General features: G+C 39.5%; 1 protein-coding gene across 6 annotated transcripts in view; it reads left to right on the top strand.

Moving 5' to 3' along the window:
* Positions 1 to 18,943, top strand: part of CAMK2D (calcium/calmodulin dependent protein kinase II delta) — a 118,647-nt gene that overhangs the window by 73,963 nt on the left and 25,741 nt on the right. For 2 of the 6 annotated variants that reach the window (XM_057379502.1, XM_057379503.1), the window contains exons 7-14: positions 1,917 to 1,989; positions 7,501 to 7,603; positions 11,272 to 11,355; positions 12,382 to 12,476; positions 12,778 to 12,900; positions 13,565 to 13,648; positions 14,326 to 14,368; positions 18,133 to 18,170. In XM_057379502.1, the coding sequence (XP_057235485.1) occupies positions 1,917 to 1,989; positions 7,501 to 7,603; positions 11,272 to 11,355; positions 12,382 to 12,476; positions 12,778 to 12,900; positions 13,565 to 13,648; positions 14,326 to 14,368; positions 18,133 to 18,170 (643 nt within the window). Of the gene's footprint in view, positions 1 to 1,916; positions 1,990 to 2,827; positions 2,935 to 7,500; positions 7,604 to 11,271; positions 11,356 to 12,381; positions 12,477 to 12,777; positions 12,901 to 13,564; positions 13,649 to 14,325; positions 14,369 to 18,132; positions 18,171 to 18,943 lie in introns of those variants that run through there. The other 4 variants (XM_057379504.1, XM_057379505.1, XM_057379507.1 and 1 more) reach the window with 4 other exon arrangements.

Raw genomic sequence — 18,943 nt, 5'->3', positions numbered from 1 at the left:
ATAATAATAAATCTTAAATGTTCTCATTAAATTAAGACTCTTTAAACATTATGGTCAATTACTTTAAAGAAAATATGTTCTACCACCACACACTTCATAGAAATTGATCTCCAAGTAAATTTAAAGAATCCTCATGTTTTTGTGTGTTYAAAAACACCTCCCATAATACATACTTAGTACATGTAATTTTAAATTATGCCTTTACATTTGGAATTAATTGGCAGGTGACCACAAAGAATTAAGTGTTCCTAACAACAGTGGTAGGATAACAATGAACAGACAAGACGTTACTCTGAATGTTAGGAAGCTTSCACTGTTTTGCTCTTACTGCATCTGTCAAATGGTAGAAACATCATTACTTGAGGCATTCAAATGTAGAACAACACACAGCAAAACACACTCTAGAAGAGAAAGCAGCATTAGGGATTTAGGTGGTGTGGAAGAAGAGGAGCTACATTTAAACCATTTTCAAATCATTTTTTCATGCTGTGATTGAAGCAAATTTCTAATATTGATGCCAAAGGCCAGTAAATGGTGTCCTTGTGTGTTTTAAAGTAGTTGGGAATGAAAAGGAACAATTGCAATGATGATTTTTTCTGTTCTAGAATTATGACATATTGGAAGGGGCTGTACATATCTCTGTGTATATATATATATATATATATATATATGCATTTTATATATTCAGTAAAAATTGACCAAATAAGTGAAATATCTAGTTATGATGCATCTCTGTATTTTGTATATTATATATATATCCATATATATATATAAAATATATCTAGTGTGTGTACGTGTGTATTCCTCTAGAAATAGTTGCTGTTCTGTGTGGATGCCTCTCCCAGGACTGTCACACTGGTCTGCTCCTGCAAGCCCTTGCTCACGCCAGTAGTCTGTACTCAGACAGTGCAGTGAGTTGTGACCTACTTGCCTAAGAAAGGGTTTTCAGGCTTGGGCTCCAGTTACTGATTTATGACCATTCCTTCTGAATTCCATGGTCAAAACGTTTTGGATGAGCAGCATCTTGATTACTGTGTATTACTTATCATCAATCGTGCCACAAAGATGCCTTTAAAAAAAATTATAAGCAAAAAAAACCAAACATCTGAGCAAGTTCCAATGCTCTAAAAGATGAATATTTTAGTACTGCTTTTTGGCATCATAGACTGGCTAGAACTTGCAAACCTGGGCATGGAAAAATAGGTGCCAGTTCAGTTACTGAATGCACCAAACAAAAAGATTTGTCTAATTTTTCAATGTGGATTTTCGTTTCCYGAGTGACTCCTAACTAAACTAGAGCTGGACACTACTTTAAATGAAAATGCATGCCACCTTTTTAAATGACTTGGCTTTATTCTACTAATCGTTTTAAAGAAACCATTCAATTCAAAATGAAAAATGTTTTGCTTTTCCTTAGCTTTTGACTTTTTTTGTTTCATTTGTTTTCTGTATATCATCTCATTTCTTAGCATTTTCTTGTTTCAGCACTTGGTGTAATGTTAACTTCACCACAAAAAATTAAGAAAACCAGAACATGCCACTAATTGTTTTATTGCCTCCACTTTATTTTTCCTATAGCAGTTTTTGGAAACTGGAAAAAGCTTCCATACTGCTGAATGAAAATACAGTCTGATGATTCTGTCTCATAGGTGTCATATGTTCCATGCTAAATGTCTTTTTTTGTTTGGTTTTGGTTTTTTGTTTTCCTTTGTTTTTTGGATGTGTTGGAGCTGGAAATATCTCTATCTTCAGCAATGTTTTGTTTCCAGTTCAAAGTGCAATCAAGACTTGTCAAGAGGTGTAAAATTGTTTTTGTTCTTTACCTTTTTCTTTTAAGTTTTATTTTATTTTGTATTTAATGTGATTATGTGCCTTTAAAATGTTCTCCCTTCCATTCTGCCCTTGTATCTTTGCAGTCATTGTATACAGCAGATTCTAGAAAGTGTTAATCATTGTCATCTAAATGGCATAGTTCACAGAGACCTGAAGGTCAGTATCTGGTGCCCATCAATTGGATATAAGAATTTTGGGGTTTTCTTTGCKCTGGGTAAGGGCAGAGGGTGGGATGTCTGCGATGTTCCCTTGCCTRTCCTACTCACCCTCAAACAACCGCTCCAACCAATAATGCATGACGCCTCTTTCCAGTTTGCGAGTCTACAGGCCTAATATACATCACGGCAAAAGGGGGAACGGAACGGTTGCCCACAAGCTGTCCCGGCCGAGGCGCTGATTTTGTCCGTGCCGTGCCGGGCTGTCCCTGTGTGGCCGTGAGGGCACAGGGAGGTGACCCCTGGCTGTGATGTATGTCAGCTTGCAGATGTGACCGCCACTGCTGTGCTGAGGCCCGGGGGGCAGGAGCACAACGAGCGGCCGCCCTCAGCTGCCACGAGCCCTCAGGCGAGCGCCGCTAATTGCCCGCTAAATTGGGCGGCAAGGAGCTAATTATTGACCTGGAACACCTGGCTTGGAGCGGGCTTGGGGGCACCTCCATGGCCGCTGCGATTTCTAACCATTTCTACATGCCTCTGTGAAGGCTCTGAGTAAGGAAGGAGGAAAAAAGCACAGAGGATGCCAAATATTTWATACGACCTCGAATTAGTGGTAAAATTCCTTCCTTTCAAAAAATTCTCCTTAAAAAAGCAATCGGTGTTAAATTGCGAGCGGAGCTGAGGCAGCCGCCCCGCCGCGCCTCTGYGAGGGCGCCCCCGCGCGGAGCCTGAGGCCGCCGTGCTGCGAGCGGGGCGCTGAGGGCAGGGCAGGACGGGCCGGGACACGGCCATGGCCATGCCCGGCCTCGCCCTCGGCCGCCGCCCCGCCGCCTGGTGCTGGAACTAACGGGCGCCCATGGTGTTTGCATGCAGTCATTGCATTCAGCAGATCCTGGAGGCCGTGCTGCACTGCCATCAGATGGGCGTGGTCCATCGCGACCTCAAGGTGAGTGCTGCTGCCCCGCCGCCCTCCCGGAGCAGMATCCCTGCCCCGCAGGGCCGCCAGCAGCCGACATGTAAACGCTTTCCTCGTTTTGTTTTTCCCCTTGGTTCGTTTCTTTTTAACTTGGCTTCATCTACGTGCAAAAATGAGCTCGTGCTCACCAGAGGTCCTGGTCAAGGCTGGCCCGCTCCTGGCTGGCCGGTGCTGGGCAGTACAGGGGAACAGGAGGTGCTTTTCAAGCATTCGTTGAATTCAGGGTCTTTATCTGTTTCATTCAGAGCTTTTGGGGTTGGGCATGTGGATAGCTTCCCATCCCTCATCAGCAGAACTTGTAGTGCTTCTGGGAAATACAGTAGCCTTTGCATGCAGGGCATTTTAGTGACGGAACGCCAGCTGCTCTGGGACTGCTGGCATAGAGACCTCTCTCTCCTCCAGATCATGGCTGGGCTACAGAACATCTTTAAAAAGCAGGAATTTCTACAGAGTTCTCACCACACTCACCTGAGAAGTCAGTTCCTTCCACACAAACTTTGGTGTTGGGATGGGAACTTCAGAACAAAAATTCTGTGCTCTTTCTTAACTGTGTATGCATGCAAATGGCTAGAGGCATCTGCTGTGGGAATGCTCTTTGCATTTAAAGTATGTTGGCAAGCACAGAAGCAAGTCAAGATCATTTTCTTTTACTGTGAGGCTCCAAGAGACAAGGCTGTCCCAGAGCTCATAGTGAGCTCGCCTTGTGGATGAGGGAGAGGACTTAATTTGGGCACTTGGGCTTCCTAATCCTCAAGGAAAAGAAGATGGTGTATTTTGAAATCAAGTGTAAGTCTGAACTATCAGATCTTTTATGAAGACAGAGAAAAAATGGTGTGTGGGYTATGGCAGCAAAACACAGTTAATCTCTTGTGGTGTGGTTTCTTGCGCTTTGATTTTTCTTTCTGAATGAGTTCTGGGGAGCAGAAATTTCCTCCTAGGATAAAAGTTTCTAGTGGTTATCATGAGTAATAACATTGGAATCAAAATGCTGTTGCCTTTCTTGCCATCCTTCTCTCCCAAACAACTGTTCTTGTCTGACTTTATAGAGGCTCTGTTGTTGTCATAAAGGAGCATAAGGGGTTATGCTCCAAGAGCTCTGAGAGCAGGATAACTTTCAAAGATGCAGACCCCAAATTGTCTACCCATTTTGCACTTCTGGATTTTCCTGTGTCACAGCTGTACAACAGAAGACTGACAAATCTCTGTGCAATCCATAAATCTTGTATGGCAGCTGCATAACACGGAATGAGTTTAAATTAAAGGATGTCAGATTTGTCCAGCTGCTTCAGTTGTTCCGGTCCACACTGTGCATGGAGTCCTATGCTTCTAGTATCAAAACAAATTTTAAAAACCAGGATTGTAGCTGTGCAAGCAGATGGAATAAGGGATGCTTTCTAGTATTTTTCATACATTCACGCAAAACAACTTTTTCTTTAGAAATGCATTAAATCCAGCTGTTGCCTGCACCAGACCATGTGTGGATWTCTTGTTCTGGCAAATCAAGGATGAATTGAAAAAACTGTGAGAAAAAGTGTTTCTGCCAAGCTGTAGTGCCCAGTTTCATTTCTGAAAGTGAAAAGTCGTGGAAGCAGAAAACCATCCTTCTTCAGTTACTACTTTGTGGCAAAAGCCAAAAACCCCAAAGAATTAAACGAAAGACTGTGGTGAAATCTGAGCAGAACTCCATGTGCTGAACARAAGATGCCAGGAGCGGAACAGCAAGATGGGGAAGGTGGTTATGGGCTGGCGTGGATCCTTAAATTGCAAAACTTGATGGATTTTTTTCCGATAACTCAGTCCACAACATGATGGGATGCCTGGGGGTGGGGAGATTCTGGATGATCTCATTTTATTTAACTTTGTTTTAGCCTGATTTAGTAGCAATTGGAGAAGAGCTTTTGCAGCCTCTTTTGAGCTGCAGAAGTGCTTGTTGCTKCTCTTTCGGTAATCACTGGCATAAGTCAGAATGGGGGTGGATCCTACACCCAGAAAGAAATGACCCTATTAGTGGCAACCTGGCTTTACCAGCTAGTCAAAGTGCACTTCCAGGTAGGAATTCCAGTTGTCAGGCAGCAGCTTCCGTGAAACTTCTGTGATTTTGTGATTTTACCTTCTGCCAAAGAGCGGCTGCTCCAGGCATATTCAAGGAAAAATACACAGAGCATTAAGAACTTGATATCTTAAAGATTAAAGGCCTTTGGAAAAGTCCGGCATAAATCACTTTAATKGATTTGTAAGTAATTTTAGGAGTTAACAGTGCCATTGTGCATGCTTGGCTGCYGCCCATCGCCGGGGAGCACAAGGTGACACCACTGAATCCAGGGTACGAGTCCTGCCTGGCACTGTTAATGTTTCCCRAGTAACTGCACTCATTCCAAGTTAATGCATGATAATTACTCATGTGCCTCTCACCAGCCTGGAAAGCTGCTGCATGTTGGTTAAGCACACAGTCTCACATGGCATGGTCCACACGGCTCTTGTCTTTGGCATGGGAGGAAAGGAGGAATTCTGGAGGAACATACTCACCTGTGAAACTGGTATTTCTGAAGAGCAAAGACATCTAGTGGAACAAAAAAAAGATCCCAAGAAGAAAAGAGAAACCAAAAAAGACCCAACCAAAAAACAACAAAAAACCAAAAAAAAACTAGCAGCAGAAAGCACAAAACCAGTATTTTGAAAAAAATCACCTTTTGGGAAGCAGTATGTGCTCAGTGGAGTAGTGTTTCTATTTCATTCAAAAGGATGAGGCTTTTCACTGTTTTTGGCTTGCCCAAAGGTCAGAACAAATAGGATCATCCATTGCTTTAAGAGGTTTATAGAAGAACAGCATTCCAGGAATTAATTACTGTGAACTTGTCTCACTCTGAAACAATGTGTGACTGTGTGTTGAAATAGGGGTTGTTAAATGGCAAGAAGTGTGACATTGCTTTAATCATTGTTGATGAACCTAGAGAAGAGTCCTCAGCTATGCATTCAGTGTTTCATATAATGGAGTTGAGGTGATTACTGATAGTTAAGGTGAATATAAAGATTTTTTTGTTCTAAGGTCTCTTAATCTCGGTTTTTAAAACTGTGGAAATAGAAGATTCATCAAGTAACTATTGATGAATGGTTTTTAATATTGTCTAATCTGTGACATAACAACAAAGGGAATCGTGGGAACAAAGGGAACTGAGAGAACAGTGTTAGTAAATTGCTGAAAAATATTCCTTCACGGTTTGATGAGAAGGGAAGAAACCACCTTTAAACTAAAGAATTTGTCAGGTCCTGATGTGTTGTTAATTAATAGAAGTATCACCGTGGATGAGCTCTTAATTAGGCTCAAGCGTATTTTACTGGATACCTGACATGTATTAAAGATAGCTTTTGCTGAAAGAAGCTTATGATCTTTATTGTTTCCAACCTCAGTACATGCATGGGATTAACAGCAATCGCATAAATAGTCCCTTGGAAGCGATACAATTGCTGCTGGGTTGAACATGGAATACACATTGAAGAGTTTGCAGGATTGGGGCCCCAGTCCCAATATAGTAAAGTCCCTTGTCACAGACCACTACAGAAACTGCTTCTGAGGAGTCACTCCAATACCSTTGAGAGTGAGGTTTTGTTATTCTGTAAGTGGAGAACAAAACCTTCTTTAAACATCATGAGGATTGGAAAGAAAGACATGGCAAGAAAATGCTATGAGGGTCACAGTTCTCTGAAATAATGTGTTGATTTCTACAGTACTAAAGCAAACATTAGTACAATAAAGTTGTCTTTGGACAATTTACATTTGATGTATTTGCTAAGTGGAGTTAAAAGGATTCATTATGAACAGTAGAATGAACACAATTGTTATATTCAAATCCTTTATCTTTAATTGTGCAAATATACTGTAGTATTTCATTTCTGATGTGACCAACATCCCCTAAAAGAAAAACAAAGTGGGAACTTTCATTAACTTACATTCTTCTTTGTAAATGTTCTCTGCAGGCACAAATGTGGGTGTGCTKGTTTTGCTGAAAGATTTGCAATGTAAATATTCCTGCCCTCTAAATACAGAAATAATCACAGGGCTGTGATTGTTGAGRTGTCATGCAAAACATTTCTGTTTGACAGTTGTAGATGCCCAATCCTGCAATCTGCATGGGCTAGGCTACTTACCAATGAATCCCTGTCCTTTGGGAGTTTTCTGCCCCATTTTTCCAGTAGTGAGCTCTTGGGAATCCCTGAACTGTCCTGTCACACCACAGGGTATCACAGCTGSATATGCCCATTCTGGCCATTCCCCTCCTCTCCACACTGTCCTTAGTCTTGCTGGCGTGGGCTCATAAAGGCTGGTTACAGGCCCCGTGGTCTTTCCAGATAGGAATGAGAAGTGCAAGTTTTGCAGTTTCCTGGAGAAAACTCACTGGTTTCTTCTCTTTTTCACTCCTTTTAAGTATTTGTTCTTTCCCAGATTACTGTAACAAAAGGAAAAAAAAAAAAAGAAAACCTCTCTAAAATGCATTTACTTATTTTTTCATCTCAATTTTTTTCTCTCTCTGAATAAAGCCTGAGAACTTACTTCTAGCTAGCAAATCCAAGGGAGCGGCAGTAAAATTGGCAGACTTTGGATTGGCTATAGAAGTCCAGGGAGAACAACAGGCTTGGTTTGGTAAGTAAATACTGTTTTTTTCTCACCATTTATTCAGCGTAGTGGTTAAGCCTCCCAGACAGTCCTCTGCTYTCACCCCAGAGTGAAATGTGCAGCTGTGTGACTGTTTGACCCTGGAAAACCTGGTGTTCCTGATTCCCAGCTTCTGTCAGCCTGTAGATTTGACTGAGGTGCACACAAACCCCTGCTCTCTCACATTCTCCATATTTCCTTCTCTGGAGGAAGGAAACATGGGTGAAGAGCCTGGGAGAAAGACCTGTGGTTCAGGAGGGAGACCTGTGGTTCTCSCTCAGGTGCTCAAGTGGCTGAGGAATAAGGCAATAGGGTAATACTGCTGAATGTACCTACCCAATCACAGAAACATTTTGTCCAAACAGGTTTGTGTCAGCTGGAAACATGTCAAAATTTATTTTGAAGCACTTTGGAATGTGACTTGAATGAAGGGGAGAAAAGGGGGCTTTGAGCACCTAAGGCTGTAGCCATACATTAATTACAGATTGCTTATTACAGTTAACAGGTGCCCCAGAGAGAATGGTGGAAAATCTTTTATACTGGTAATTTCAGACAATATGGTCTGTACAATTATGTTAGACGTGTCTCACGTACCACCCTCTTTGAACAGGTGTGAAGCGTGGGGAAAAAGTTATTGTAAATCCCAGATGGAAAAAAATACAGAATAAAATATTTATAGCAGTTGCCTATTCTCCCTGAGAGCAGCTAGAAAGTGAAGTTTGAAATGGAACAAAGTGGTTGCAAGATTGGAACAGAARCACAAAGGTTTTTATGGGCAGTGAGTTGGGAGGTTGAGTGTTCACAGCTATAACTACATGTACATGTACAGGCAGTACCAYTGGACATATGCTGGCAGCTTTATAAGCCAGCCTGTTGTTTTAAATCCCAGCCTTTTTATAAATGGATTTCAGTAATCCACAAAAGACAGAGGAGATTGCTCTTGAACATCAACAAACGGACCAGTACAAAAGGAATAGAAACAAGTTTTAAAACACAAGTGATTTGTTACAATGACAAAAACATCAGGTAAACAGGAAGCATCTCAGGAAAAAATCAGCAGATTGGAGTTGACTTCAGGGATGTTTTCTGTACATAGTGTACCTGCAGGTGATGCAGAGGAGTTTGCAATGCCCTGTAAAATCTTGCACTTAATTTTTTTGTCATTGTTTCTTGTGAAATGCTTGGTTTAGACTCGTAGCGTCATAAGAACTTGGTAGAAGGGAACAGAATGTCTTCAAAACATGTGTGTAAGAAAGTCAGCAAGACAATGAAAAGAAGGTGGTCTACTAAGTCTTTTTTGGGGAAAAAAAACCAAAAAACTACTCAGTAAGATGAGTGGGTTCTGTACTTTTTCTGGAACTTGCTGCAAGACCTATCCAGAGTGGTCCAAGTGCCTTTCCTCACTTTTAGGACTGCATTAACAGGGAAAAACGTGAACTGCAGTGGACTCAGCATTTTGAACTTTTTCTCRCTTTCTTTCAGAAGATTTTTCTGCTTTCTGCTGGATTCTGCAGCACTTAGTGACTCACGGCATGCTCTCTTTCAAATTATAGCTCTGTCATCAGTATGCTTTTCTTCCTTTTTTCTTTTATTGCTTTCCTTTTTCTCTTTTTTTGGGTGTAGTCCTCTGGTGTGATGGTCCCTTTCCTGCTTGAACCATGGCTGTGCCTCAGCAGGAAACTGGCTGGAGCTCGAGCACTTTGAATACAACAGGATACTTTYCTGGTGTGCATGTTTGCAATACAAACTTGGTCCTTGCCTATTTGTACAAAGTGTTAGAGGGTCACCTGCCACCGTTTGACACCTGCCACCATCTTAGCAGGTGTTTAAGGTGCTGGGAAGGTGTTAGGCAGGTTGAGCTCAACAAAGCATAGATTTTGTCTTGGGCCTCAGGACATTTAAAGGCATCATACAGTGATAGGAGTACAATGCAATGCAATCTTTTCTAGAAACTGCACAGGCACGGTTTCCAGCTTTGCAACTTCTTTAGCTGAAGTAGTTACTTACAAGTAGCAACACTTTTCTGCTTGTTTACAAACAAGCAACACTTGTTTGGGGGTCCCTCAGAACAGTTATAAAATTATCTGATAAATRAAAGTTACTTATTTCAGTGTGTTTCTTTTTACTGCAGTCAGGACTGTGTACCCTTCTGTGATGCTGCTTTAAACCACTCAGAATATTGGGGAGAGACTATTTACTAGAACATTTAGTGTCAGGATAATTGGGTATTACTTCAAACTGAAAGAACTGTGTATAGTTCAGATTATAGGAAAAAAATACTTCCCTGTGAGGGGGGTGAGGCTCTGGCACAGGTCACCCAGAGATGCTGTGACTGCCTCATCCCTCGAAGTGTTCAAGGCTGGGGACAGAGTTTGGAACAACATGGTCCAGTGGAAAGGGTCCTTGCCTTTGGCAGGGGGGTGGAACAAGATGATTTTCAAGGTCTTTTCCACCCTAAACCATTCTATGGTTCTCTGTAGTAAAACTGTACCAATTATTAGGTAAAAAATACAGAAAGTGTATTTGTGTTCAGACCTATTCTGTATCTTCATCCAGACATAAGCTAAGTACTATATYTATTTTTGCTTTCAAGTTTATTTTTAAGTCTGGCATAGTAATGTTCATTGAGCTGTGGTAAGTTTTAGAGTCAAGMCAACTTCGCCTTTAAAATGAGCACAAGTATTAACGTAGAGCACTACAGCCAAGAAGAGATATGAAACAGCACTCTATTTAAAGCTACTGAGAACATCTATATTTCAGCTTCTCCAAGGAGCATAAGATGTGTTTCCTGTGTGATAGTACTCCTTAACAATTCATAGCTTCCATATCAGGAGACTGCAAAAAACAAGCTTATTTTTCATGACCATATTTTAGCTTTTTTCTCAGTAGAATATACTGAATGTGTTCCTTCATTTCTTCCTCCCACTCCGAAATACTTGGCAACTGCAGTGCAAAGACTTCTTTTTTTCCTGTAGCTGCACACTTTATGTTATCACCGTCTCTCATGAGTTTTGTGAAATCCAGGGTGGTATTGCACAAATGACATGTGGGCCTTCATGAAAGCCACCAAATTCTCACCTTTCAAGAATTCCCAASCATTTATTTTAGGCAAAGATGTCTGAAAGAACAGACACACTCCCTGAAATGGTGCAGACTGTTARTGGTCATTAAGTTTTTATCCTTTACAGTGTCCTAAGAATTAAGTAATATTTATACCTACATTTTGCATTTCTGCTCAGAGAAAGCAGCACTGCTGGTTATGAATAAAGGATGAAGAACATATAAAATTTAAAGGCCAGATTGCTTCAGAGATGCTTCCTGTAAACTTTTGTAAGGAGGTTTCCAGAAGTGGAATGACTTTGCGGAAATGAGTTTTGCAGTGGAAAGTTCATCTAAGATGTAGCTCTGATTTTGTACAAAATACAWMTCCTTATATYTAGGATACTRTGGCWGCCCCTCTGCTTTCTTAGTTGGTCCCCCATAATGTCAGCATTACTTCTAGGTCATGTACCATTAAAAACAAATGGGCAGGTGAAGGAGTTTGTTGTCCATGGTTTGGGAAATGATGGCCTGGGTCCTGTGGGCYGAGATGAGAATTGCTGGCTTTTTGCAAAGCATGTGCAGGTTTTGATCAGAGTTACCTTGCCTTCTGACAGGCTTTGCTGGTACACCAGGATACCTTTCTCCAGAAGTGTTACGAAAAGATCCTTATGGAAAACCTGTGGATATGTGGGCATGTGGTAAGAAATTACTCTGAAAATCATGTTCAGTCAGCTGTAAAGTGTTTTAAGGATGAGAATTATGTCCAGGGTACATTATATTCTGTATCAGAAAAYAGGCATTTAATAAAATTCAGTATTAATTTCTAGTAGAGGTCACTGGATTATTGGTTATTCTACAAGCTTCTTCAGTTTTTTTAATTGTTTACTAAGTTGTGTTATCATGGCATTCTTGGCCATGTATACACAACACATTTTCAAAAAATATTTAAAAAAAACCCTGCTGGTTTACACTGCCTGATTAGTTATCAAACACAGCAATTGATACTGTTAGCTGGACATTTAGTTTGGGTTCACACCCGGCCTAAWCTTTGATCTGACCAACATACCCCAACTGCAGGTATAAATTGCAAAATTAAATGTTTTATGAACTGGAGTGCAGAGCAATTACTTGATCATCCAGCTCTTGAAACTGCTGTCTGAGGTAATGGCAAGTGGCAGCTACCCAGCTGAGAACAGTGGCTGGTTTCCTTATTTCGCTTCTACCCACACTTACTATTTGGTTGTATTTATGAAAGCACTTTTCTTTAGTCACAAGGAATCATCTGTGTCAGACTGTAAGGTGGTCTTTTCAATTTTCTGTTGACTAAATACAGAGAAATTTGAGTTTCCCAACTTTGCTTTTCATGAGAATGGTTACAACATGATCTTGCAGGCACCGGTATAAGTCCTGATAAAACCAGAAGTGAAAAATGTGTTTTCCTAGAACATCCAAAATCATGGAATATTATTTCTCCAGCTAGAATAACATACTCGGTGTTCCTGATCTGATGTTGTATCAATGCTCATTATTGCCAGTGTTTTCCCTAAGAGGTTGCCTTGTGAACCCCACTTCTGCTGTTTTCCCCAGTATGAAGAGGCAGTATTTTTTGGTGGCTGGGGTAATATTCATGAGTCTTTTGTTTTACAAGGGTTTTGTTGGGTGCAAAATTAATTTGTGGAGTTTGTTTCTTGAAAGCTCTTAACAGTGGTGTGAATTTTCTGCAGGAGTCATTCTGTATATCCTCCTGGTGGGATACCCTCCATTCTGGGATGAAGACCAGCACAGGCTTTATCAGCAGATCAAGGCTGGTGCTTATGACGTACGTACCATACTCTGGCTATTCAGTTATTTATAATTGTACCTCTAGGCAGAGGTTTCCTGCAGCAAAAAGTTAACTGATGATATGGTGGCATAGGAATTCTGCAACATAACCTAATCATATTMTGTTAAACAGACAAGAGACTGTTGGTCCTCAGATTTAAGTAACTTGTAAATGATGGTGAGGAAAAGATAGTGTGTTAAATTTTTTCAGCTCTTACTTGAATCCAGTACTGGATCCATAGGTAAAATTATGTAAAGATTGTACAGTACCATATACACCTGTGTRTTTTTTTCTGAAGTTCCCCTCRCCAGAATGGGACACGGTGACTCCTGAAGCAAAAGACCTTATCAATAAAATGCTCACAATCAACCCAGCGAAACGTATCACAGCRTCAGAAGCACTAAAGCATCCATGGATCTGTGTAAGTAATTTCTACAGCTTCAGTAGGATCATTTGGCAGAAAAATCAGTTTATGCTTTACTTCAGCATGTAGTGAAGGTGTTTAGATGATAATTTCTGTCCTTTTTCATGCAGTTTTGTAACTGTAAATTGTAAAACTATAATTACAGAGATAAAGTCAGTAGTGGTCTGCATTGAGATCTCAGCTTGGGATAAGATTTTTGCAGAAATTAACTCCTTTGCCTTGACTTTGTTGTGCAGAAGTTCCCTGCCAAAATTAGGGTGTTATTTTAAATTCTCAGTTAAAAAAAAACTGCAGGAAAGTAACTTTGAGTTAGATAATGCTTCACATGTTCGTTTCTTTGACATCATCAAGATAAGCATATGTGCACATGAAATGTGCAGGCAAGGAATTAAGGGACTTCTGGAAAGTCAGTTTGCAGGTAGTAAAGGCTGCCTGGCTGTTCCTGGAACCAGTACTGTTTTCCTGTTCTCACTATATTTCACTCAATGATTTTTCAAGTTCACTTTGCACATGGAAAAGGCTGAATAAAATGAGCACAATGGGATAGACAAGGTAAAAATTAAAGGTCCAAGCTGTGGACCACATGGGCTGTAGTATGTGTTGTAGAGTAAATAAACCTTTGGCTGGTTACCTGAAAAGAATTCTTTTCTTCTTCTCTCAGCAACGTTCTACTGTTGCCTCTATGATGCACAGACAAGAGACTGTAGATTGCTTGAAGAAATTCAATGCAAGAAGAAAACTAAAGGTAAGAACAAAAACTTGTGCTTGTGTTCCATGTGGAAAACAAACAGTCTCTATGCATATTTTTTCTAGAATATTGTTCTTAAATGACCTGTTGATAGATCTGYTTTTGGCATGAATATGTTAACATTTTCATGAAAGTGAATAGTCTTCAGCTTTGTCTTTTTAAATTCAAGATAATTGTAATCATCTGTATGTAGACACACTGAAAGTATTTTATCAAAGGAAAATCCTTAATGGTTATTCTTCTGAATTGAGCTTTGTTTTCTCCTGGCCAGACAGGATACCTTTGCAGATATGAACTTGTCTAATGTGCACATTACAAATAAGCTTCTCTTCTCCCAAAAAAAATATCTAAGGATAATAAAAAAAAGTCTCTTTCATATTCAGCCACGTATTTTGAATAATTACTGCCTCTGAATACTCCTGGCTTGTGTATTATGTACTGACACTTGATAAATACTTGAGATTATCAAGATTGCTGATAGGTGTGTAATTAAGATTAAATTACAATTTATGCACTCATGACATGACATGTGAGAGTTAAGGCACAGACAATCCATTCTTTCAGGGTCAGTTCAGTRATTGATGTGATTTACTCATGTTTTCCTTTTTGTTGTGTTGGCATTCAGAGTTTTACACAAGTGTGATGCTAATTTGAGAAAATGTGTGTGTACACAGGGGGCCATTTTGACAACAATGCTGGCTACCAGAAATTTCTCAGGTATGTTCATTGAGCTTCAGGTTGATGCAGTCTTTATATTGTGATGTCTGTGAAGAYTGAGATCTAATTAGGATTGGTTCGGGAGCATCGAAGTATGATGTRTCTTAGATTGTTTCCTTTGATGAAGTAAACAACAATTTAATCTCTTCGGGACAAAGAGATTCTCTTGTAGGTGRCAATCTGATTTTTCTGTAGAATTTTACCTCCTTCCCTGGTTTTTGATTGTTACCTGTCAAAAGATAGAGTTTTCATGCCTGCTTTGGTGCAGGAAAATTGAAAGTTATGCATGTAGCTCCACATGCATAAGTATCACCACATGACATTTAAACTTACCTACTTTTATGTATGTGAAAAGTCATTCCATGATTCTGTTGCATCCTGTATTAAAAATAAAATCAGTACACATTCATTTCTTTATTGCTTTGCTAACGAGTAAGAAATGTAGTAACATTTTTTCTTTCTCTTGTAATGCCCAGCAGTGTTTAGCTGGATATAAGAAGAGTTGTTTCCTCTTTATAAAACAGTTTTGTCATGATGACTCTGGAGATTTAGATCGTATATTAAAGGAACTTTAATAACAAAAGCTAAAATACATTTGCTCTTCGTAGAGTTAGAATTGTCCTCAGTAGTAGAATTGCCATAATATTTGTGCTGTGTTGAATTTTTCATTTTGCCATTTGAGATTTCCAGTGAATAGTGAAMTAGAACACCAAATCTAAAAATCCGTAATTTTACATATCCTCCTGCTCTGTGATGTAACTATTGGAGTGTAACATGAATTACTGTACAGACAAAAACATGATAGTGCTCTGGGCATGTTTTGAATAATAACAAGCACTGACTCATCCAAAAAAAATTACATAATCGTGAATGCAARAACAACTTGTTCAATTTGCATAGTACTTGAAATACAATTTCTTTCTTAGTTAAATTCTCTGTWTTAATACACACCTAAACACAGAGGRCTGCATTTATTTRAATTACCTTGAGTTAGTGYTCAGTGAATTCYAGTATCTGCTAATTCATTTTAAAGGTGGGAAGGCTGTAGGCTACATGTCTTGTAAAAATGAATTACTGTTAAATATCAAACAAACAAATCATTCCTCATCCCTCTTCATAACTGTCACTGTCTATATATGTAAGGATGAAATTCAATCTCCATGAACCAAAAAAGCTGAAGTAGTTCTAAAACAGTATTTCAGCATGAAAAGCCAGTGGTTTTTGGCTTTTTTTTTTATTTTTTCACSTGTCATCTCTTGTTTTACACCATAGTGACCCATATTTTTTCTTGATGACATTTTATTTTTTCAATTTCTTTGTTCATTGTATTTCATTGCAAAGCATGCTTATGAAGGTCATTTGTCCATAATGATGTGGTTATAAAAGTGTTTTATTTTCCTTTTTTTTCTTCCTTTTATGTGGAATGTATATTTCTTGTGAGGTAAGACCCTCAGCACGTGAAAGGAACATCTTTTTTCTCTTCTGAATCCAAACTGCTGTTTGTCCTCAATCACTTTAATTTCTACATGTTGTCACAAAGCATTTGTTTCCAGTCTGCTTTCTGGCCTAGTAGCGCTGCCTTAGGTTTTATTTATAGCTCTTGCTTGTAGTTGCAAGAAATCTCTCATTGTGGGCTTAATTTAGAATATGCTGATTGCTTTGCTCCTGCAAATTCTTTAAATATTTGATTTGTATGCAGTATCTGTGATTAAAGAAAGAAAAATACTATTAAAAATACATTTCAAGCCAAACGCAGCAGAGTCACGGAATATGTCCCATAATATTCAGTGCTGCATAGTAACCCATCCTGGGCACATTCCGAAGGACACGCCAGCACAGCCGTACACRCAGGAAATACGTGGTGTTACTGCTTGTGGTGCCCTCATTTTACTGCTTTTCATTTATTTGTTTCCATAGAACATGTAGTGTTTGTCAAGCGTTAAAAGAACTCCGAAGTTTCATACACCAATTTAGCAAAAGGACCTACAGCACTGTATAAGAATTAATTTATATTTTCCCGTATTTCTGCAAGGGCTGAAGGTATAAAAMAGGCTTTGAAAGCAATTAACTTCTGGGTTTTTTGTTCTTAGGTTTCAGAAATATATCCTTCCCTTTGCCTTCCCTAAATAAATTCCTGAAGTTAATGGCATGCCCACAATATTTGTGGTAATGTAAAATCAAGGCCATCTTGCCTCAGGTCCTGAAAGCACACATGTCAACAGGGAGTGTCCTGTCTCCAAAGTATACGGAGAACAATTTGGTTTCAGTATTTACTTACACGTTTCTGTAAATAAAAACATGCRGTGGTCCTGCTGCACAATACAGGCAAATTTACTTTTGTTCATTTTAGCTGTAAGACATGGCCTTGTGGGAGTTCTAATGGTAGTGTTGGCCGATGTCCATAATTATTTAACTGCAGGGCTGATATATTAATGAAGTTATGAACATCAATGTGGCTTGACTTTTCAGGTTTTTTTCCATGTAAACAACACAATAATGGGCATTAATCATTTCTGTACAGTTGCTGAGGTGATTCTACATTTTTTTGTGTTCTAAAATGAGCACTTAACGCAGATGTAGCTGGAAAATAAGTCACAATTACAAGAATTATCTTCARGGGTAAACCATGCCCTCACAAACTGCAATATCCTCAGCCAGTCTAAGCAGCCTTGGGCTCGTGAGGTCTGSTTGGTTTGGGGTTTGGGGGTTTTGTTTAGGATAAGAATGCCAGTAATGATGGGAGCTCCATGTCAGGACTGTCTCMYTTATATATAGAASAGCARTTTCTTACAACCTAASCTGCAGARCACTTTCTGATAGGAAGATTGGGTCATAACGATAAAATCCAGATAGCGCCAGGCTTGTTGTGTAATTTATTATTCCTCAAGTCTTTGGCAGTGATTCATGAAGCATTTACGCTTTAGTGAATAGTTTATATGGATTTGGTAGGTCAGCCAGCATGTATTTCTGCTGTGAGTGTTTTCAGGTTCAGAGCTGTGCTGTGCTTGTTTGCACGTTAGCCTTCCAAATTTAGTAAATTGGAATTATTTGATGCCAGTTTTTAAGTGGTGGAATTTAAAGCTTGACACGGGAATAACGTTATGGCAAATGAAATTTTGAAGTAATTTGCTCAGTGCACAACAAGAWTGAGAAAATAGTAGGTTTTCTTCTTTAGGAACTGAAGCAAAGCCTAGAATTTGTTATTATTGACTCAGGGGCAGCAACCCCCCACAACAACCTTTCACTCRCAAATCATCCTTCCTTTCTTCCTTACAACAGTGCTGCCCTTTCACTCAAGGAGGCTGATGCTGTCACGGTGGGAAGCCCCCAGTGGGGGATTMTGTACATTAATACCATCACTGAGATAGCAGTGAGCTCTGCACACAAATCCCTGCCAGCAGAACAATACCTTTCCATGGTCATACCAAACTATCCCCATTAACACATACGAATATACTGCAGTTGAGAAAATGAAAAAAATGCTGCTTTTGCACTCTGCTTCCATTTCCTCTCTGCCCCCCAAAGAGCTCTCTCCTTGTATAAGTACAGTCAACCTACGGCTTTAATCAGTGGAAAAAGAGATGGTTGATAATCCTGAGGATTGGTAGTTTCTTCAAGATTTTATTCCCCGTGCTCAGAGAAACAAAAGGAGGAAATAAAAGCTGAAACCCTACCTGGAGCTGGGAGGCACTGGGGGTTTGCTGCACAKCTGGGTGACCTTAGGGGAGCCACCTGACACTGAAATTATTTGTCTCATTTTACAGCAGCCAAGAGTTTACTGAAAAAGCCGGATGGAGTTAAGGTAGGTTAAACCCTTGCTTTCAATTTAAAATATGTATTATTAGTGTCCACCTGTATGTAACTTCTGCCAGGTTTTAGAATTGATTATTGCTATTTCTTTCTTCATAGGATCTGTTAGTGCTTCTTACTAGATATTTGGAGTTGTTAAAGTTAGTAGGTGAAGCTTGAAAATTAAATAAAAGCAGTACTTGAAAAGCCAGCATTAAGTAAGCAGAAGATAGAAAAATACTGGAGAAAATAAGATGCTTTTTCTTGCTTTTTTAATGAATGATGATTGTGCAATTAGTGACTCATAGTTATCAATTACCTTATAAATAATGATTTGGTGGTGGGCTTTTTAGGCATCAGTGTTTATGTGCAGCTCTGTTGCCTCTGTGTTTCCCCTTGACTTTCCTTAAGATTTCGTGGAAGACCAAAAGTGTACGGATAGGCTTGGCTCCACATGAGGTGTGTTCTGCCAGATGTACTTGCTATATTTGGCAGAACTTGAGGGGTTTACTGTCTCAAATCAGCTCATCCTCACTAAGAGACCTTGCTAAGAAGGGAACATTTTGGCAGCTTTCGTACATGCTTTAGAGCTCCTGCTCTCACGTCACCAGACCCTGCAGGAGGAGAGATGCTTCACAAATGTTCTGCATAAATACTTTGGGAGAAAAAAAACACTCAGCAGAAAATATATATATATTTTTTTTTTCTGAGAGGGCTCTTGAAAGTTAATATAATTATTCAAGCTTTCATTTTAAGATTCAAAAGATATTATTCTGTGCTCAATGT

The sequence above is a fragment of the Malurus melanocephalus genome, unplaced genomic scaffold, assembly GCF_030028575.1.
Source record: "Malurus melanocephalus ecotype Western Australia unplaced genomic scaffold, MMel_1.1 scaffold_410, whole genome shotgun sequence".
Taxonomy (NCBI): Eukaryota; Metazoa; Chordata; class Aves; order Passeriformes; family Maluridae; genus Malurus; species Malurus melanocephalus.
Note: the sequence above shows the minus strand (reverse complement) of the source record. Positions and strands in the feature narration are given on the sequence as shown.